Raw genomic sequence first — 22649 nt, 5'->3', positions numbered from 1 at the left:
TTTGTTAATACTAAGTATTTCAAGCATAATGTATACTGAACGGATACATAATGGAATTAAGTAGGTACAAGTAAAGATTACAGGTATATATAACCTGGAGTAGCCTAAAGAGTTTATATCCCGAAGAAGTTGACGAAGTCAGAAGTTGTTCAAAGAGACTAGCCTGGCGGTTCATACGGACGTGTTACTCTCAACATGTAAGACAGTGAAAATCGGGCGGGGCAGAAGAAGCACGAAAGTAGATTATACGCTGTGGAAATAAGACATTACGTAGAGAGAATGATTGGTGTAAATTCGAGTGACAGGATAGGGAATAGATAGATAGATAAAAGTGATGTAGATATGTCAACGGTTTATGGTCCTCTTGTCCTAATTAACTAAATAAGTACTTATACGCATAGGCCTATACCTATAGCAACTATTCAGATTTCTTAACTAACCAAAATCATAAAATCATTTCAACATTTGCTCATCCTTTCATACTTTTCGTGTGATAATGATTATACCTACTGCGTATAAGTAGAATCTATCAAATGTTTCTTCTTAATCATCAATTTCCTATTACTTTTAAGGAATGTTGTTTGATTATGAGTTTGTAAAATGAATGGTATATTTGTTTGCTGGATCCGGTTCAATACATAATATGTCGAAGATATAAATTAAATCCATGAGTAAAAACAAAAAACATGAAAAAAAAACTTCTCTTGGGTAAAAAAAAATAGGTTACTTGATGAAACTTGAGATAAAAACTTACTTACTGATAACATTTAAAAGTAGTTACAAGTACTTATCCTCCTGGCGTTAGTCCCGTCGTGTCTTCACCTCTCTAAATGGAAGTCGGTGACCACGTAAGACCATGACCCTGGATATATAGTTTTTGCGTGAAAGAATAACAAACACACACACCCATCCACACACTCTTTAAATGGGAGCCGGAGCGTGTGATCATGACCAAATTACCTTTTACGAAAAATACTTACAAATTTTCCATCAGATTTTACGCCGTGATAGTTCACTCACGGTAAAACACAAAAAATAGAAAAACCGCTTTATTTTAAACTTGAGTATCCCATATGCTTTTTAGTTCCAAACAAGATGATCCTGAGAATGATGAGGAAATCCTAAGAATTAGGTAAGTAGGTATCTAACCAAAAACAGATCGGAAAAATTAATTTCTTTATCAAAGAAGGTAAACCAATTAACTACTCACTTTTCTAGATCAAGTTTATTATTAACTAGCTGTTACCTGCAACTATGCCCACGTGAACAAATAAAAGCATATAAAAAAGCTATAGAATTTTTAACATAGGTAATATGTTACTCCAATTTATAGGCTATATTATTGCAAAGATTCATGACAATCCGTTCTGTAACTTTTTTGTGGAAGAATAACAAACACACCCACATGCGCACACTCTTATAAACTTTCGCATTTAAGTATAATATAAGTAGGAAGTACAATATGATGTTACAGTTAGGTACCCCAGACCCAGACTATTCAAATTTGTAGCTATCCTAGGTCACGAGCAGATTTATGTTTTTATGTGGATTGTGGACAAACCACAACGAACAATACCAGTCTCAAATGAGTAATGTGTGTACTGTCCAGTAAGTCTTTCGTCGACGCACGGTGTGGACGCGCGAGCTCATCAAAAATGAGGCGGCAACCGTAATCCACTTACACGAAATTAAAAACGATGGAACTTCTTTCATATTGTGTCGCAATCGGACTTTTTGCGTTTGTAATTGGCCAGTATCAATCGCCGTGTCCTGGTGTCTTTGATTATCAGTCTGATGGTGGAAATGTGATTGGTGTGATAAGGATTCAACCTAGTGGACCAGTGTCTACGGTCACTACGAGAGTGAACTTCACTGTAGCTGCAAGACTGACCTCTGTAAGTGGGTGTTCCTTTGTTGTTGAGCGGTCAATGGATTCTGCACGCTGTGGTGTCTGAGTTTCTAATTGAGCCCGCCTGATGTTTTGAGAATTAGGTGGTTTATTATATATATAGTTTATTGTATATATCCGGCATATCCATCCATCCATCATATTTTTTATGATGTCTCGAACTTTGTAATGTATATTTTTAGAAGAACATAAAAACTTGCGTTCCCAGGCTACCGAAGAATTCTTCGTAAATTGTAGCACAACTAATTTTTTGTTCAAATAACATACTACTGTATGTTTAGTTACGTTTGCTTAACGTTGTAGTGGGTATTCTTCCCACAAACTAACACCTTGTCAATGTATTCTGATCGTGATCGTAAAAATAGAACAGGAACTAAATAATTTATAATACATTTTTTTTTTATTTTAAAGACATTTTAGAATAATATCTATAATCTTAAGAATATATATAATCCTTCTCTGCTTTACAAAAAAACCAAGGAAGGATTAAATGCAAGAAAAGTATGACGAAGGTGCCTTCATCCCATCTATATCCTCATCTTTAAAGGAGATTTTGTGATGATTGCCTTCTTCAATGAATATGATTAAATTTAAAAAAGAAAAAACATCTATTCATATACATATCTGAGGATGAGGAAATATAAAAGCATAATGTCAACAAATTTAGGAACATATGAGCCTAAAAAAAATTTAGCTGCATTTAAACATACAAGCTAGTCTAAGCACCACCCTTAGAATGTTGTTGCTGCTATAGGCCATATTTCCACGTTTAACTACCTATAACTGTAGGAATGAAAAGCGATTTCCAGCAAATTTGTGCGAGAAATATGTATCCCAATCTTATAGTGCACTCAAAAGAAGGTGCATGTCAAACGTCTAGACCCAGATTGGGCTGTCCGTAATGTCAGTAGTATTCACCTAGATAGAAAATATAGCGGGTTTTCAAAGGTTCGGCTTATACTACCTACATACATACATACATAAAATCACGCCTCTTTCCCGGAGGGGTAGGCAGAGACTACCTCTTTCCACTTGACACGATCTCTACATACTTCCTTCGCTTCATCCACATTCATAACTCTCTTCATGCAAGCTCGGCGGTTTCGGGTACTTTTGACCTGACCCTACTATACTACCTCATTTGGATATTTGCGCGTCGGCAGTGCTTTATACGGCTTTTACAGTATCAACTTACACATTTAGACATACCCAATAAGGTTCGTCAAAACACCTGTTTTGTTACTAAGTGGACTGATCCAACGAGTTTTAAAGTTAATTGCTTACGGTTAACTTCCTTTATTGGGTTCCGTGCTCCACAAGAAACCCTTATAGTTTTGCTGAACCGTCTGTCTGTTCGTAACTTAGCTCCATAGAATTAATATGTAACATAACACTTATCTTTGATAGCTTTAAATTAAATCTGTACTTTGTTGGTAAATTGGCATACCTACGTGACACATAATAAATATAAATATCTATATAATAAAATTGTAATAAAATCTTTTTTTTATTTTATATCTTTCAACAACTTGCCAAATTAATAATTATTATAAGAGAACACCTTCATATAACCCCACTAAAGCCCGTTCTAACTGAATTTTGGGGATTAGTGCACCCCTAGACCGCTGATAAGTAGAAATAACAACCGAACCAATTTTAGCAGCGGTTTGTGTTGTGGTAGGGTATCAATCAATCAGTCAGAACCCTCTCAATAAAGAGGGAGAATAATTTTGAGGGATGATTGTGTTGTGACAAGACGGAAGATGCAGACTGCTTATCCGGGAAAAAGGTGTGTCAACATGTTGAGCTGTTTACTTTCCCCGACCACACAAAGCGGCCGTGTAATCATTCAACATTTGAGAAATAAATAATAGTTAAAAAAAAACTAAAAAACTATGCTTTATTGCTAATCAAACTAAAAAAATAGAAAATAAAATTTAAAGACAAAGGAATTATAAAACAGTAGTAGCAAGTCGAACAATCGGTTATAGTCAATTACCTCGGATTAAAATTATAACAAAATTAAATTTATAAACAAAACAATTGAAATCTGAGTAAAAAGCGTGGGGTGCCTGATGTAGTAAATATTAAAATCATTCTATAAGCATATATTTATGACAAGAGAGTTATGAAAATGAAGTAAAATGCACCCCACGCTTTTTACTCTGATTTAAATTGTTTTGTTTATAAATTTAATTTTGTTATAATTTTAATCCGAGGTAATTGACTATAACCGATTGTTCGACTTGCTACTACTGTTTTATAATTCCTTTGTCTTTAAATTTTATTTTCTATTTTTTTAGTTTGATTAGCAATAAAGCGTAGTTTTTTAGTTTTTTTTTAACTATTATTTATTTTCTATTTTTTAGTTTGATTAGCAATAAAACGCCTAGTTTTTTAGTTTTTTTATACAATTATTTTTTGGTAGAAGTGTTAACTTCCTACTACTTCTACTACGCTGTATAACTATCTTACTAGAAATGACTTTCGCAACCATGCACCCATCGCCGGAGGTTTTCACAACTAACTTTCTTAAAGTTATATGTGGCCTGATTGGATTAAATCTCATAATATTCTCATCATCATGATTCTTTTTTAGGCGATGGGCTAGCAACCTGTCACTATTTGAATCTCAATTCTATCTTAAAGCCCAATAGCTGAAGGTGGCCTATCAGTCTTTACAAGACTGTTGGCTCTGTCTACCCCGCAAGGGATATAGACGTGATTATATGTATGCATGTATGTATGATGATTGTTAAACCCAGTTGAAAAGAATTTTATAGTGATAAATCACTGTTAATAATATTTTTGACTATCCAGCAAACATAACAATTTTTGATTGTGGCCTTGCCAGGAATCAAACCACAAGATTAAGAGGCAGATTGATACAGGAACAAAAATATTTCAAATATACCTCCACTGCCTTTACAACCAGGAACGCAACAATGTTTATCTGAAGACATCGTGGCACTTTTGTAGTAAAATCTGTCTTTCACAAAAACAAACACAAACTTGGGACTCCTATCTCAAATAATCAGGTACTTTTTACAGGAGTCCTATCTCAAAATATCTGCACAACACAGTGAACACAGTCAGAGTCCAATCTCAGATGATAAAATCACACGAATATCCGGAAGAACAAAGCTCGACTCAACGGAAGATTCCAAACTCCAAATAACGACAAGTTATCAGCACAAAACAAAGTGCAAATAGGTAAATACACAGGCACCGGTAAAAAAACAGAAAGAAAGTTTACAGGTGTTAGAATCGAATTCAAAACTTACTGCAAAACTTATTTTACATAAATAAACAAACTGTCACTCATTTTCCAAGCGAGTATTACAGTGTTGCTATTATAAATATGCAAAAGTTACATAATGTTAATTCAAGAATCGCATTAATATGTTAAATACGTATTAAATATCGCAAAGTTCTGTAGGTAGTAACTTTATTCTTGTATTGTTGTAAATTTAGTTGTTCAATTTTCATTTATTACTTTTGTTTTATTACTTATATATTTTTTATTGTTTTAAAATATTCTACTAATTCTACTATTGTTTCTAATGGTAATTCTAAATGGAGCGATGCGATGAAATAAAAAAGCCTCAGGTTAATAGTAACATTATATGGAAATATATTACATCTCTTTTTGGACTCCTTATACGTCAGAACTTCTTGGTTTCTTGTATGGAGATTACTGGCACTGGTGCTATCTCTGTCTCTCTTACTCTCATACGAAGGATCTAAAAATGAATTTATTAATCCTGGCAGTTTTAATAAGGATAATGAGAAACTCTTATCAAAATATTGCATTGTCATCGGTCCTTGATACGTGTGCAAAGTTTCAAGTTGATCAGACGTTTAGAAATCAGTGAAAATTAAGCTCAAAGATTCCGTTACATACATACATACATACATACATACATACATACATACATACAACCCAAGCTAATAAAAGCGTAGTAAAAAGGGGGTTTCTGTGTCTAGTTCGTTTGGGTTTTCCAGTGATAGGGCAGCAAGCAAATTAACAGAGGAGGTGGGCGTTCAGCGCTCTGGGTTTACCACAAATAACTTGTGACCACAGACAACGGCGGTCTTTTTGTGTCAAATTCTTCATAAGCGCTTTTTCCTTTTTTATTTCAGCAATGATGGTAGATAAATGCGATTATACATTCAGTCAGAAAAGTATCGGGAATGGATTATTTATTTATGGTTCCAAATTCAAATTTTTGTTTTTTTTGTTGTTGTTAGATTGGCACAACTGTTTTCCATTTTGGCGCGGAGTTTGAGTTGCATCTATTGTTTACATTAAATACAGTGCTATTTTTAGTTATATCATATCTAGTGTGTATTGCTAATTTCATAATGGATAAAAACATCGAACAAAGAGTTTGTCTTAAATTTTGCATTGCCAATGGAATATCGTGTTCGGAGTCACTGAAAATGTTACAGAAGGCTTACGGTGAATCGACTTTATCAAAAACTCGTGCTTATGAGTGGTACAAAGCGTTCAAAAGCGGTCGAGATGTGATGGAAGATTTGCCTCGCTCTGGTAGGCCATCAACGTCTGCAACTGAAGTTAACATCGCAAAAGTGAAGGAAATAGTGACTGAAAATCCTCATTCAACTTTGAGAGAGATAGCCACCGAACTTTCTGTATCTCACGAGTCGATCCGTACCATTTTAACTAATAATTTGGGTATGAAACATGTTGCCGCTCGGCTAGTCCCAAAAGACCTGAATTTTTTTCAAAAACTCAATCGCATGAGAGTCGCTGAGGACATGCTAGAACGAGTCAATTCCGACCCAACATTCATGAAACGCATTGTTACTGGTGACGAGACGTGGGTTTACGAGTTTGACATGCAAACTAGTCAACAAGCTTCGGAGTGGCGCCTTCCAACTGAACCGAAACCGAAAAAACCACGCCAAAGTCGTTCAAAAGTCAAAGTCATGTTGACTGTTTTCTTTGACTATCGCGGTGTTGTGCACTCGGAATTCTTGCCGGAAGGTCAAACGGTAAATAAGGAATATTATTTGAGTGTTATGCGGCGTTTAAGAGAGCAAATCCGACGAAAAAGGCCAGATTTGTGGAAAGAAAATTCTTGGATTTTGCACCATGATAATGCACCTTCGCACAAGGCTATCATTGTGAACGAATTTTTAACCAAACACTCAACAAATACCATCGAGCAACCACCATATTCACCAGATATAGCTCCAGCCGACTTTTTTCTTTTTCCTAAACTCAAATTACCACTTCGTGGCACCCGTTTTCAATCGGTAGAAGACATAAAAGAGAATTCGCGGCGAGAACTTACCTCAATTCCGGAAACAGCGTTTAAAAAATGTTTTGATGATTGGATTATTCGTTGGCGTAAGTGTATCGTTTCTAAAGGAGCATATTTTGAAGGTGATAAAATCTTTTCCTGCTACTTTCTTGACAGAGTAGTATACAACCTGAACAGTTACTGACTGAACAATAAATGTTGAATGAAATTATATATACCTACAAAGGGGTGAATCCGAAAATAATATATATTAATAGTTATACATAACAGATATATATTTTTAATTAGTGCATTCGGTAGTTTGGAACTCCTAAGAAATAAAATCATAGGAGTATGTACTCATTTGCAATAGGGCGCCTCAATACCTAGCAAAGATCCTTTACTAAATTAGATCAATAATTTTAGATTTTGCATATTGAGTAAAGAACGGAGAAGGCATAGCATAGGGTATAGGGTATTTTTCACGCGGGCAGATCCGCGGGCTAATATAAATAAGTTTATAAGTGAACACTTCTCAGCTTTTAGCTTTATATGAACAGCGACTACGTACCTATAATATTTATTGTACACATGCATCGGACACCTCAGATAATTATTCATACCTTTGTTCAATATTGACTTTTAATATATCATTATGTATTTACTTTATATTACATATCAACATGTAATGCATCATCATCATCTTAAGTTTACTTTGCCTTCATTCTTCTTTTCTTTCTTCTTTCATTCATACTTGTTTAAATTTATATTTCCATTGTTAAGTATATTTTAATTTCTAAGCAAAATTAAACTTTACAAGGACAAATATAGTACTCTTCAGTCTCGACTATGAGATTTTGTTTTAAATGCGTTACTAAAATATTCCCGCTTTTCCTCATACACATAATTTAAAATATATGACTATATTCTTCTTAACCTGTAGTCTAAACTATCAGAATTAAAAAGTGGCTTAACTTTGAAGCTAACAGATTTGTGATCCTAATGCTACGCGGCCAAGCACGTATAATCTGCTACGAGTGCCTACGAGTGCTACTCGTACATGCAACTCGTAGCGCATAATGCGCAGTTGTTAGTCTACATCATTTTTAGACGAGAACCGAGAACTGACATTCTAATTTATGTTTATACTTCTAAATACTAATCCTACTAATTCTAAAAGAATGTGTGGTTGTGGTACTCTTTCACGCAAAAATGACTGAACGGATTTTCGTTAAACTTTACAGTAATATTAAGGTAAGACATTGGCAGATTATTCTTTTTTGATCGTAACATAGCTATAACTGCTAAGAAAGTCGTATAAAAAAGTTTTTTACTGCTGTTTTTTTATTCACGCGGACAAAGTCGCGGCAATTATACATATCTATTAACTTATTATGATAAAAAAGTATTTCAATTTTAATAATTAATATTTTCTGTTACATTGTTCACTGCGTAACCAATTAAATGTAATTTAAATAATTTGGAAAAACATAGTACGTAAAACGTTAGCCATTAAGTTTTATCGGTAGATCAGTGACCCATGTGGTTAGAGATGACGTAAACAAAACTAAACTCACAATCTCGTAAAAAGTTATAAAATAGTGACGACTAATAAAATAACTAAAACATTATTGTTGCTGATAGTTTCTTGTGTATTTTAAACAATCTTGAAAGAAGATTACTGAGCACAAAAAATAAACCTTTAAACTTAAATATTTAAGTTTTTTGTTTTTAAATACTTTATTGTACATAAAAAAATTACAGAATTACATAGTATGATAAAAACAAAAATGCACGACGGCGGATTGATTCTTAGGCGGGATTTCTTCCAGTCAACCAGGTATCTGAAAGGTTCATAATAAAGTTTTGATAGAAACCAAGTATAGGATTTATTATTATTTGTGTTTTAAGCATTTGTACTTATCAATGAAATAAAAAGATATTTCATTTAAATTTAATGTATCATTTGGCCATAAAGCGATCATTAACAAGCTGAAGTATATGTACGATATGTCATATCTCTCTCTAAGTTCATAGAGAGTGAGACGATACAACTTATGCCTTGCTTAGCGACCTTTATCTAATCCTCTGGGAAAGTTAATGGCTTAATAGGTATGTAAAATCTTTTGTTTTTCCATTTGATTAAAAAGGAACAATTATTTATTGGTTTCCGGGACTTTTGAATAGGACCTCGCCATATCTTCCATGTATTGCGTAAAAGGCGACTAAAAGAAGCCTTACAAGCTTGTGATTCTTTTTGTTAGTTAAAATAGTACCTAGTTTAAAGTATATATACATATAGTACATAACATACGAATAATAAGTATTATTATTTACGTTTGCCTATCGCTATTACAGTCAGTAGTTAAACAATTTAAATACCTACGATAACGAATCTATTTTGTCAGAAATAATTTGGATGGGAAAATTGTCGACGTGTGGAATTTCCACGCATCAGGGTAAAAATATCTTTATTAATATTTATTATAAAACATATTATAAATTTTAAATATTTAAAAAAATTCCCGGTGTTTTTTATCCGTAAACAATAACTAGGTAAAGTGATGGTAAAATCCACAACTATCTGCAAAATTAACAAAATTAATTGACTTACTATTTATCTTGTCCTGTAAATTAAATATTATACCCAAAAAGATGATTTTGCCTGCATTTTAAACACGCATTTAAAAAAAAATTACTTCCTTTGTTTATTTTAACGGGATATCTTTTAATCCTATAATGCTCGCCTGCATTTGCTAAGAAACCCATATATAGGTATTCCGGGTCAAAAACAAGTTTACTACGTCCAGTAGTTTTGTCACAAGGTAACACCCAAGGGTAGGATGAATTCTAGTATACCTAAGTAAAGAGTTTTTTAATTGAAAATAGTATTGACTTTAACAATCTGCCTGATGTTTAGCAAGTAGGGGTTCTGAGAGATATTTTTTATCACTCATTACGTATTTCGTATTTTATTACTCTATCAGAGGAAACCTTAAATAAAAAGCGATTAAACATTTTTGTTGTGTCTAATACGCGATACTACAAATCCACAATTATGAATGCATCTTTACAAACGCAGTTATATCATTATTGCGAACTCATAACGGTAAATAAGCGATGTTATGTGTTATGTAGTTATTGACAATGACTTCACTAATCGATTGTAACAATGAATATAAATATGTTACACTAGCTTCTGCGCCGGGCTTCGCTCCTGTGGGATTTTCCAGAAAAAAGTTTCCATGGTATGTTACCCGGCTTTGTCTGTCTTTGTGCCATATACGATTATCCACAAAATCGGTCCGCTATGATACTTTGAGTTGGCACTTATAAGTTATTAAAATAAGTATTTGTTCTTTGGTAAACTTAGTTACCTACTTAGTAAGTAGGTTTTTTAAACATATCGTCAGATTTTGTTTTATTTGAGAATATCGCAAAATTTAATTCATATAAAAATAAAGTAAACGTTAGTATTTACGTGTCTTATACATTTGATGATCTAATAATGCTAATTTGAAGGTCAATCAACGGAACCCGAATTCCAAATTGTATATGATGTCTACATAATCTCTTTTATCGTATACAAAAATCTCTGTCATTGATGTATTTCATTGATCATCTCCGAAACAAGGTATTATAAAACCGATTTTTCATTTAATTGTATCTTTGTTGTAAACACGCGTATCTGTATAGGATTATCAATAAAAGTAAAAAAAACGCATCTCTGATTCGGTCTTGATACAATTTTCAGAATACCTGACTGGTTTTCTCAATTTCTACATAAATCCATCTTTTATTTATCATTAAATCTTGACTTGATGGGACCACCACGTGAGTAAACCTTTTCTTTCCTTGTTTCGAGAGATGGACTTCTTAAGTATAGGTATTTAAAAAAATTCTTCGAACTGCAATGCACAATCTATCTATAATATTCTCTGTGTTAATATTAACGTATAGACAGATTATTATTTAACCTATTATTCATATTTATATTATTATTTATTTCTTTTACAGTTATAACACCACCTGTACATCCATCTCAGTTTAGTCCAAAGGTTTTACTGGCGGAGAATGCCTAGTGACATAGCATTAAGTCCACCTGCAGTACAGTTTAAATAAATAAATTATTAATGTATGCAAACGGGGATTAACGCGAACATCGGTAGCTTCTTGACGTTTTGACCGGGTTACACTGACTGTTGTCACAGGATGACTCTAAAAAAGTTTTAAAGCGAAAGTATTGATAGTAAACCGCTACGGGTCGGGTGTAAACAGATGTTTATGAGGGCAAATATTATTGCTTAAATTTACCAATTATCCATTCATCAGGTTTGCAATATATCACGGAGTAAAAAACGAGTTTTCCTTCACATGAACTAGTCTGCACATGTGACATTCGCACGTTCGTTGGTCTTAAATATGGCGTAGATTACAATACATCCACAAGCAATAAGTATATCCATACTAAAAATTTTATACCTATCCATCCGGAAAGGTATAAAATTTTATAACTGCAATAATCTGTCTGTTTAAATGAAATAAGTACACTTCTTTATTTTATTATCTATGTGTCTTTTATATATATTTTTAAAACCTTTTTCTTAACTCAATGTATATAAGTGCCTATGAATGTTCGGGTCGTATCTTTGAATTCAATTTGAAGTAGATATATCGTATCGACGTATACTTTTCTATGTAGCCCACTGTACGTTTGTGTAGTAAATCTTCGCAACTCTAAAGCTTGTCGTTGCCCTCAAGGACGGGCTTTCCCCTGACTAATTTCTTTGTTCAACTTTTACGACCCATCCGTTTTCCTTAAGTCTTATTACCGTTATTCTTTATTGAAGTCAAATATACAGACTCTCAGTACGTGCGTTGCCGTACCTAAATAAATATATACCTACTTAACCAAAATGCGTCTCGAGCCCTTAAGAGTTCTGGGATAGAGAGGAAAGGAAAGTACCTTTTGTCTCGAAAATGCGATAAACCGCAAGGTGCGCGATCAGAGCCACGAAAAACGTAGGTACTTCGGAATAAATTAAATAAAATTCTATACTAATCAAACAATTTCTTTGCATTGCAATTAATCAGTGTGATTTGTCTCTTATATACATATATTTACTAGTGTAGGAACGAGGCTTCTAAGCCCTCGTGATGGCAAATTCTCGCTAATTTTTTTTTGCGGAAATTTCAGGAAATCCTCTTATTGCACCCCTAGACCACTGGAACCTACATACCAAATTTAAAATCTCAAAATCCAGCGGTTTAAACTGTGCATTGATTTAACAGTCCGTAGTGTCCTCTTTATAGGTAGGTATACATTTAGACTGGCTGTTGCCTGCGGTTCCACCTTTGGTGTAACCTGTGTAAATTACAATTATCCAGATTTATAGTTAATTCTATAGTATCTTATTCCCGTCAAACTGAAAATAATAACATACATAATTACATATACCATCACACCTTTGTCTCTAGAAGAATAGACGCAGCCTATTACATGACAGGGTGTACTTCTTCCTGGTTTTTAATCCCGGTTGCATCCTCACCACTCTGGAGAGGTGCCCAGGGTATGCCTTTTACCATGGACCCTGGATTGGGTAAGTCAGGTTTTTACATGAAGCGACTTCCATCTGACCTCCGCAACTTTTTTCAGGTAAACCTAATCCTTATCTTATCGATCATGGTTACACATCCAGTTTCCTGAACGTGCAGGTTTCCTCACGATGTTTCCCTCACTGAGCATCGGTCAGTATTTAAACTAATGTACATTACTTTAGAAAAAGTCATTGGTACATGGCTAAGGTGAGATTCGAACCTGTGCCTTCCTGCGCATCACGTATTTTAACCTTACCGATTCGACCACCGACTCTCTTCTCTCTTATTACATTACAGGATCATTAAAATCATTTTATTAAAATTCAATAGAGACTGCAGTATATTTTTGTCTCTATTAATATCGATAAAACATATTATAAAATAAATAATGTTTTTCAGAACTATGTCGGCCGCCTGGAGGCTGTGGGTGGCAATCAGATCTTGCACCAGTTCAACCGCGGAGTTCCCCTGACGTACAAGGTGCATTTCCCCGTGACGTCACCACTCCCGAGGCTAACTTCATTGGTCGTCAATGACAATTTGTTGTGCTATGGACCTGCAGGTTAGTTTTACTTATTACTAGATTTTAACTGCAGCTATGTTCTCGTCAAACTGAAATCCCGATTATCCCGTTCTCGTGGTAATTACTTATGAGATAAAATGGACTCTTTGTTAGTCTTGGGATAATTAATTATATTCGTAAAACCTTATCTGGCAGACTTTCGCATTTGTAACTATATTTTTAAGATAGAGTTCAGCCTAATAATTTCCTGTCAGCCATGGTTGGATATAAGTATTTAGAATAATTTCTACTGTCCCGGGCCAGTTTTTCATGGGGTAGGATTAATAAGAATATTTTGTATGAAACCGTTACTTTACTCATGTTTGAGTGAAAAAAAAAACAATTTCCCTCCACTACTGGATCTAGGTTACAATTCAGGGGAATACCTGTAAAATAATACGGTAGGTATTTCGTATAACAGATGTTAACTGATTGGTAAAACCGCATTTAGGTATGTGGCAAAAAAAACCACATTCATACATATTCAAATTAAGCGATGATGATCTGCCAATTATCATTGTCACATCGAAAGCACCATACGTTTTCCTTGAAGGTAACACTTCGATACCATACTAACAAAGGTCAAATCACATCAAGAAAAGACGCGACGACGACGCAACATAATGCTCACAATAATAGACAAATATAATATAAAGATATAGATTGAGAATAATATTAAATGGTCTCTGTTTTGATCCCTGGTCAACGAATTCGTGGAATTAAATAATGTACCATTTATTGTTGACTTGGTAGGTATATAAATAATTGCTGTAACAACATTAAAATTAACAAGTACCTACCCGTCTGCTGGTTAGGTTCTGCCCTCTGATGGCATCCCGACGGCCTCGGGTGACCATCTCACAATTACAGTTATTAACTACTTATTATTTTCTTTCCTTTTATCTTTATGCCCTTTTTACTACTTATTTTTTTAATGAGTTGACTTTTTGTGGTTAATTTTAGCTTTGAGTTAGCGTCATATCTATACTAATATTATAAAGCTGAAGAGTTTGTTTGTTTGTTTGTTTGAACGCGCTAATCAGGAAGGCTTTAGGCTATATAACATCAGGTTGCAACTATTAGGAGCGAAAAAAAAAGATAAAATTAAAAAAAAACGGGGAAAATTATTCATTCTTGAGGACCCAAAATAACTATTCCACGCGGACGAAGTCGCGGGCACAGCTATACTTAAATATGCTTATTTGAAGCTAGGCCGATGTGAAATGATTTGGAAGCCTTAACGATTGCTTGTGACCACAATCCTTGAGTAAGTTTCGACATACCTATGACTTAATGAGTTAAAAAATCTAGTAATCTTGATGAAATGCCAATTTCACAACACAAATAGGTTTATCAACCTACGACGACAGAAAGATGTTGGAAAAAATCTGGTCCAATGTTTAATTTCGCATATTTCAACCAGGTAAGGTGCCTAGCTCCTCGCGCTCATAGGTAATACACATAAAAATTAAAATATTTTGTATTTCGATATCTATAAAATACAAACAAAAGAGAGTCGTTAGTCGAACGGTAAGGTTTAAATGCGTGATGTTTCAAATCCCACCTCGATCATGTGCCAATGACGTACATTAGTTTGAATACGAACCGATGCTCTTACTCTTACTCGGCTCATTTTGAGGAATCCTGCATATTCAGGCAACTGAATGTGTAATCATGGATCCAATACGGGTTAACGTCAAAGGGATACTTCGGGCTCCTCTCCAAGGACTTGAGGATGCAACGTGGACTAAAGTCAGGAGGAAGAAGACAAACATGCTTCCTAATATTGATTTTGTCTATTTTTCGTTTCAGAAGTCCCAGGCCCCAATCAGTATGTCAGTACAATTAGCTTGCAGCATATGCTTTTCCTACGACAAACTGGCTCTGTCAACGGCATCTTCGAGCAGTTCCCTCAGGAGAACCCCAAACCTAGCCCCGTGTATGAATTCGTCGGTACCGGAGGAGAGAATACCCAGATCTTCACGTTCGAGACTGATAATAGAGAGGGCACTTGGACTAGCAGTAAGTTGAGCAGTCTTTAGAAACATAATTAAGTAGTGTTCAGAACAATATGCTGGGATGAAATAAAATAACTACTTACGTGTTGGTAAACCAAAATAAAACTATTTTGGTAAAAAAACTTAAAACATAATATCGTGAGTAATTCTTATTCATGTAATGCTGTGACAATTAACAAAAGAAGATCACTATTTTTCTTCAATTCAATATTAACTTTTTTTCTAAGCGGCCAGTACGCTATACAATTTAAAACAATTAAGTAGTTTACCTATATTGTAAACAATTATAGATGATCGGATTGAGGCAAAATTTATTCTGTAGCCAAGTGGAAACCTGCACATTCAGGCAGCAGGATATGTAACCAAGATCGACCCTATACTATGTAGATACTATGTAGAAAAGTAAAGTGTATGTGTATTGATAAAGGTAATTCGAAATTCAGCGACTACAATGCGGTCAAATCTGCATTCATTATATCATGCATTCTAACGGGTGTTCTGTAATATTGATCAACAAAAAAAAATGCTTTAGCAAGCCACAAATAGGGGCTGTTATTAATAATACTAATATACCAGCATCCGATATCAATCATCATTATAATAAATCGTTAGAAATTTGAGTAGGTAATATTATTCAGATTTCTATGAATAAATCAGTCAAATGCCAAAGCAATTATTTATGTGGTTAATTATTTTCACCCGTATCTTTCCATGGTAGGTATCATGCTGCCTACTTGGTGGTAGTGGTGTTAACACAGTATGGATTTAAGTGGGTTCATCACTACATAATTATGTATTATAAAATAACGTTCCCCTATTTTCTCTGCCGAAAATTGTGGACGGATTTTGTTTCTGTTTAAAATGTTGGAATGAGAGTTTTCTGAGAAAAATATAGAGCTATAAATGCTACCCGTGCGAAGTCGGGCCTGGTCATAATGTCTCATAAACTGTCTGGCATTTTAACTCTAGCGTAGCGATCGGCTATGTAGCGATGTTTTTTTCATGTTGCAAAGAAGATATTATATGTGTGGTCGCGGACACAAAACAAAGTAGGTACTTTTATTTAATACTCTTTTGATGTTATATGGATTTATGCAAACATAACTTTCACTAAGTAGATCACTTGACGAGACCTTGCAAAACAAAACTTTTGAAGGTAATTATAACATATCATTATTTGTTATTACTATTTTTATTCAATTTGTTAGGTTAATATATGTATAGCGTTTGGTATTTTATTTAATTGACAAATTGTAGTATTATCTAAGTAGATGTAATTTTTTTTATGTTTTTTGTAACTTTTATTATTAGTGAGAAAAATAATTAATTTTGATTAATATATAGATACGAAAATACATAGGTATTATTGTATTTTAGACATGGCGTCCATATTCTTAATTCTTGTAGGTTAATGTATCTGCGGTTTATTTTGATACTCATAACTGCTCTACAACTTACTGTCATGACAATTAAGATATTGCTATTAAGGTTTATTTTCTTGCTTAATTACTTACTCAATCGATTATCTACCTAATTGTTACTTACCAAGCCATAAAAGCACGTTAGCTATGTAGAAAAGTAAAATTATGTATTTAAATTAATAAAAGTTTTGTGAATTAATTAAAAGCATTAGACCCATTTTATTTAAAATTAAGTCAAGTAATTTTGGGCCAAAATAAAAAAACCTAGATATAAAAAAATATCCTGTCATTGTTATTGAATGGACTTTCCATAGCGAATAGGTATTATATTTCAACGAACACAGCAGGGCGGCTGAGTTATACATAGGTTTTTTACATGACTTGTAATTACTAGACATGACATGAATCCGGTTTAAGTTCTACGAGTATAAAAACAGAATATAATTAAAAATATGATATTTCTGCTATCTGTTCGTAGATATGTACTTTGACATATATAAACAAAAACACTAACTAATTTTATCAAGGGGAAGGGTAATAAAAATAAATAAAATAAAATAAAATAAAAGTTAGTAACAGAGTGTCTTACAAACTATGTTAGTACATCTATATTAAAATTATGGGAGCACTTGGTGTCCTTAGCTAGGTGGATGCGAGTCCAGTGTTGCATGAGAGCGCAGTCTACGTCCAGCCTAGCAGCTACGGTCTTCACCAGGCTGTTGGTGCTGCGCCGGCGCATCAGAGATGCTGTACGCTTCCTAATAATGGCCGACAGGCTTTCAACCCCGGCTTCTGCTGCCAAAATCCTGGGCGGGAATAATAAATATAAATAAACTTGGGATTCTTCTTTTGGGCGATTGGCTAGGAACCTATCTGAATCTCAATTCCATCATTGAACTAAACATGGTCCTTTAGTCTTTTGAGAATAACGGCTCTATCTTACCCGTAAGGGATAAAAACGTGGTATGATATATAAGTACGGAGAAGTACCTAGAAAAAGAGTTGAGTACGTTTATTTACCAATTATTTATAAAATTATCTTTTATCATTTCAGATTACTATCCAACATTCATTGTGAACAAAACCAGACCACAATTCGAAGTGCCGACCCGCCCTCCAATAGTGACTCCACCGCAGCCTCCGGAGCCTTTCAACGAGCCCCAAGAACCTTTCAATCAACCTCAACGACCCTTCAACCCACCTCAACAACCGTTCAACCCACCTCAACAACCGTTCAACCCACCTCAACAACCGTTCAACCCACCACAACAACCTTTCAACCCACCACAACAACCTTTCAACCCAACTCCGGCTGCGCCTACTAGACCAACTCAACCACAGACTGACTATAATGTATTTTATCCAGAAAATACGCAGGCAACCAGGCCTCAGACTCAACCGGCTCCAGCTCCTACGTTGTAAGTTGTTGTAACCATAATGCATGAAACAAATTTAAAAGACATATACATATATACATATGGTCACGTCTATATCCCTTGCGGGGTTAGACAGAGCCAACAGTCTTGAAAAGACTGAATGGCCACGTTCAGCTATTTGGCTTAATATAAGAATTGAGAATCAAATAGTGACAGGTTGCTAGCCCATCGCCTAAATAAGAATCCCAAGTTTGTAAGCCTATCCCTTAGTCGCCTTTTACGACATCCATGGGAAAGAGATGGAGGGGTCCTATTCTTTTTGAACTGGTGCCGGGAACCACACGGCACTTTAAAATTAAAAGAAAAAACAAAATATAACCGGACGAAATCTCTTCCAGTCAACCAGCGGCATGCAGAATATTTTACTTATAATTTAACTCTATCAGATTACTTATATACTCATTCTTTGTGTTTCTTAACTTACATTAGCCACGTTCTATATGTATGGCTATGCGCGATACTTCTCGCCTTCGAGACACAGGTTCATTCCTAGTTCGATGGCGGGTAAGCTGATCGGTGGTCGGATATATTTAGAAGTACTTAGTGTTAAGTTTTAATGTAAGAAGCAGTCCAATAAAAGCTTTTAATCTTCAAATTCCTTATTTGATTCCAGCCCGTCGGTACCACCTCGTCTGCCATCAGCAATAGATTCAATTCCGACGCAGGTGGAATGCGGTGTGGTGGCTGGAGGAAACGAGCGGCTGCCACTAATCTACAATGGGCAAAGCTACTCGCGCGGCGATTGGCCGTGGTTGGTCGCGTTGTACAAGAGGAAGGACGGGAGCCTGACTTTTATCTGCTCGGGGACTTTGATTTCTGATAGACATGTTGTTTCAGGTAATGAGATCAGGAGCATTCAACATTGTGATAAGATTTACTTACCCGCGGTATATACTGAACTTACTAGTCTATACGACGAACCAGTAGAGTAACCCCTTAATACGAGTAGGTATCTTCTTCTTCTTGGCTTATGTTACCAGTTACATCCTCTCTTCTATCGACAGGAGAATGCCATGGTGCGATCTTTTGACAATGATCCCGGTTGGGCAAGTCATTTTTTAACCACTATATAACGTAGCTTTCCAGTGGAGGCCGTAATAAACGACTTAGTTGTTAGGCAAACCGGCAGTAGAATAAATTTTAACAAGTCTTGCCATAATCTTCAGGTTTTATAAGTGAACAGTTTTTGAGACTGTAAAAGGGGGAATACCGTATACACAATGATGACAAAGAATACCTACTCTCTTTCAATAAAATACTGGTTAAATAATTTGGTTTCAAAAAATTTCCACTTGGCAGAGCAGTCCTGATCACAAAGCAGACAAATATTTTTTCACGATATCCCGCCTGCTCTCGATGTTGGCAGACTGTCTGGCGCAGTCTGTTAGGCGGTTTCCTACTGTGGATTTGACTTGGTCAGATAAGTCTGATTAGCACTTTAAGGTGATCGGCCTCATGTACGTGTGTAAAGTAACTTTGCCTAACAACTAATTTACTAATTCCAGCGGCCCACTGCATGCGACAGAAGAACGCGCACACCCACATCAAAGATATAGTGGTCAAAGTGGGGGTGTACAACCTCGAGGATTGGGGGGACGATATCACTGTCACCAGGACCTTGGAGTCAGCGCATATACACGAGTCCTACAACGCTTCCACTCTTGCAAGTAGGTATGCGTTTTTTGTTAACTCAGAACTCATTTTCGGAGAAACTAATGCTTTCAGTATTGCTTTTGCTAGGCGTCATCGTCATCCTGGCGTATGTTTCGGCTGTTTCCTCCTTGAGCAGAGGATTCGTGGTTTTATTCTAGATGTGAAAATACTGGAGCAACCGACTTCCAATCCCTGGTAGCATTCTCACATGTTAGGTTCATGTTTTCCCTCACTGTATTTCCCTCACATTGGTTAGCTTTCAACTACGACAAAAAGTTAATAAATAAAAATAAATCCTCCTGGCATTAACCGCTCAATGTTATCGCGTCCTTGTCTAAAGAGTTATAAAAAAAGAGCTTTACTAAACTTAATTTCTTTTTTATTAATTTTTTATTTTTTAATTACAGATGACATTCTCGTCTTCACATTCGAGAGGACGGTTCAGTTTAGTACGAACATCAGACCGGCGTGTTTGTGGAGCGGTAACGCTGATCTTAGTAGGATCGTGGGAGCTTCAGGAGTTGTGAGTAATTTTTATCACGTGATGTCAAATCTATACTCCGCCTCAGTTTATTAACCAAACTACTCATAGAAATCGCACGACTACCTATAGATTTTAGGCGAGTCGATTCGAGTACCTACAGAAACTAAAAAATTAGAGATGATTAGTTTCGAAAACAAGTTGCAGTTTTGGCTCAAGAGTAGGACGCTGCCCATAACATCACTTATACTTACTCGTATAAACTGTGCCATCTGTTGGGTTAGTGCGGCGTTTTATCGATCAAACCAATCTTTATTTGGGATTTGCACTAATGCAATTCCATATAAATTCGCTTTTAGGTAGGTAATTGCTTGATTCGCTTGATCTAGATAAACTCAAACTAATGCCTCTGATACTGTTAGCACAGGCATTCGTGTGAGTTAATTCGATTGATTTCTTCGTATTGATACTAAGTATTTCTGTTATTGCACTTAATTATCAACCTATATCAGGTTGCGGGCTGGGGCTCCAATGAACTAGGTCCGGGCGGGCACGGCGAGCCGCGGATGGTGCGCATCCCCGTGGTGAGCACTGCCACCTGCCGCGCCAGCAAACCTGACTTCCATAAGCTGACATCCGCTAACACGCTCTGCGCTGGTAATAATACTTCTTCCCATAGTTGTTCCCTTATAAATATACATACATAAATAAAATCACGCCTCTTTCCCGGAGGGGTAGGCAGAGACTACCTCTTTCCACTTGCCACGATCTCTGCATATTTCCTTCGCTTCATCCACATTCATAACTCTCTCATGCAAGCTCGGCGGTTTTGGTTACTTTTGACCTTACCTTATAAATATATGTAGGTATTTTTGGTTGTATGACGATCGGTTAGTTGGTGATCCGCTGTTACACGTGACCTGAAGAAAAATACCAACTTTTTCGTAGTTAAACCACTGTACAGATCCGGCATGAAATTTTGCACACGTACCTATAGTGTGGAGTATAGAGAAGGTCATAGGGTTTTTTTCTTGCGGACGGAGCCGCGGGTGAAAGCTAGTCTATTTTTATAACCTAATTTTTTAGCTGTTTTTGGTTACATGGTTAACGAATGATTGTGGTACTTATATGTATAATATAAGTACATAAGTATGCTTATTTTTAATTTACATAGGTTTTGCTTAATTTTTAGGTGATAGAAACGGCGTCGGTCCATGTTTAGGAGACTCCGGCGGTGGTCTGTATATATTAGACAATGGAAGATGGCGTCTTCGCGGCATTGTGTCCCTCTCACTTCGCCCAGAAAATGGCGACAACACCTGCAATCTGAACGAGTACATCGTATTCACTGATGCGGCGCAGTACATTAAATGGATTAAGAACATTATGTTGACGAGTTGAAAAAACGACTACCTGTAGTAATAAACTTACAGCAAATTACAATAGACTGTTATACATATTTTCGAATAATATCACAATAGAAACAAAAACAACGACACGTTTTGAGAAAAGGTCGCTTGGCTTGATTTGGGCACTATGTGCTTTCAGATACAGCGCACCTTGCGCGCAAAGTGAAACTATTAGAATATGTGTCGCCGTCTGGCAACGCACGCAGTTTTCTACACAGTCTTAAAGCTGTTAAATAAAATGAAAGCGTTATAGAGACTGATGGTGATGATTACAATCATTTGCAACGATACATTTTTCTGTCTTTACCATTCCTATAGCCTTGTATTATTCTGAATTCTACTCGTATGGCAACAACTTCCGGGAAAGAAACAATTTGCGAGTCGCATTTTTCTAATTTATTTCGTGCATTCATAGACATAGTTATGTAGTACTTTGATGTAGCTTAAATTAACAAAATTTTTGATTAATAGCTGATTTAAACACTTACTGTGGAAGTGGATATTATGTACCTCTAGCGAAATAAAATTTGTTTGTTGAAATCACAAACGATTAAAAATTGTCAATTAACTAGCTTCCTAAGTATTTATATAAGTAAGCTAACATATAAAGATCATTTTTAAGAACTTATTAAACTAAAATTGATAGTAACAGAGTTTTTCATTTACATCCAAATAAGAAATTAATATATGAACTACTTTATAAGGAGTATTACGAAGGAGTATTACCTAAACGAACTTATTTTACTTAGGTTGGTTTGGTTGTATTGTGATAACGTAGGGACTGACTCCCGTTACTTGGAAAGTATTAACATTTGATCACTACAGAATTAATAATGCCACTACCCTATATACTATAATTATTTAAATTATTTATGTAAACCGTTAACCGTAC

General features: G+C 35.3%; 1 protein-coding gene across 5 annotated transcripts; it reads left to right on the top strand.

The window, feature by feature from the left end:
* The first annotated feature begins 1624 nt into the window (after positions 1–1624).
* Positions 1625–22384, top strand: LOC106129996 (serine protease gd). Of its 5 annotated transcripts, none has more exons than XM_013328737.2 (9): positions 1625–1895; positions 13177–13339; positions 15152–15361; positions 17833–18196; positions 18828–19051; positions 19720–19881; positions 20275–20390; positions 20861–21005; positions 21541–22382. In XM_013328737.2, exons 1-9 carry the CDS (start codon positions 1698–1700, stop codon positions 21747–21749), a joined length of 1791 nt encoding a protein of 596 aa, XP_013184191.2. In that variant the 5' UTR covers positions 1625–1697; the 3' UTR covers positions 21750–22382. The 5 variants fall into 5 exon arrangements, with proteins under 5 accessions (XP_013184191.2, XP_060806596.1, XP_060806595.1 ...); XM_060950612.1 differs by lacking the exon at positions 1625–1895 and adding an exon at positions 6095–6928 and having other exon boundaries at positions 21541–22384; XM_060950615.1 differs by lacking the exon at positions 1625–1895 and adding an exon at positions 6948–7286 and having other exon boundaries at positions 21541–22381.
* The last annotated feature ends 265 nt before the right edge of the window (positions 22385–22649 follow it).

The sequence above is a fragment of the Amyelois transitella genome, chromosome 22 (genome assembly GCF_032362555.1).
Source record: "Amyelois transitella isolate CPQ chromosome 22, ilAmyTran1.1, whole genome shotgun sequence".
Taxonomy (NCBI): Eukaryota; Metazoa; Arthropoda; class Insecta; order Lepidoptera; family Pyralidae; genus Amyelois; species Amyelois transitella.
The sequence above is the reverse complement of the archived record's forward strand: the minus strand, read 5'-3'. Positions and strand labels throughout refer to the sequence as shown.

What these genes read in the sequence shown, in the direction of transcription:
- LOC106129996 (XM_060950612.1), top strand. Translation starts at nt 6,275, where the DNA reads ATGGATAAAAACATCGAACAAAGAGTTTGTCTTAAATTTTGCATTGCC. An exon ending in CAACGCTTCCACTCTTGCAA is followed by an intron (nt 19,882 to 20,274) that starts GTAGGTATGCGT and finishes TTTTAATTACAG; the next exon opens with ATGACATTCTCGTCTTCACA. An exon ending in CGCTAACACGCTCTGCGCTG is followed by an intron (nt 21,006 to 21,540) that starts GTAATAATACTT and finishes CTTAATTTTTAG; the next exon opens with GTGATAGAAACGGCGTCGGT.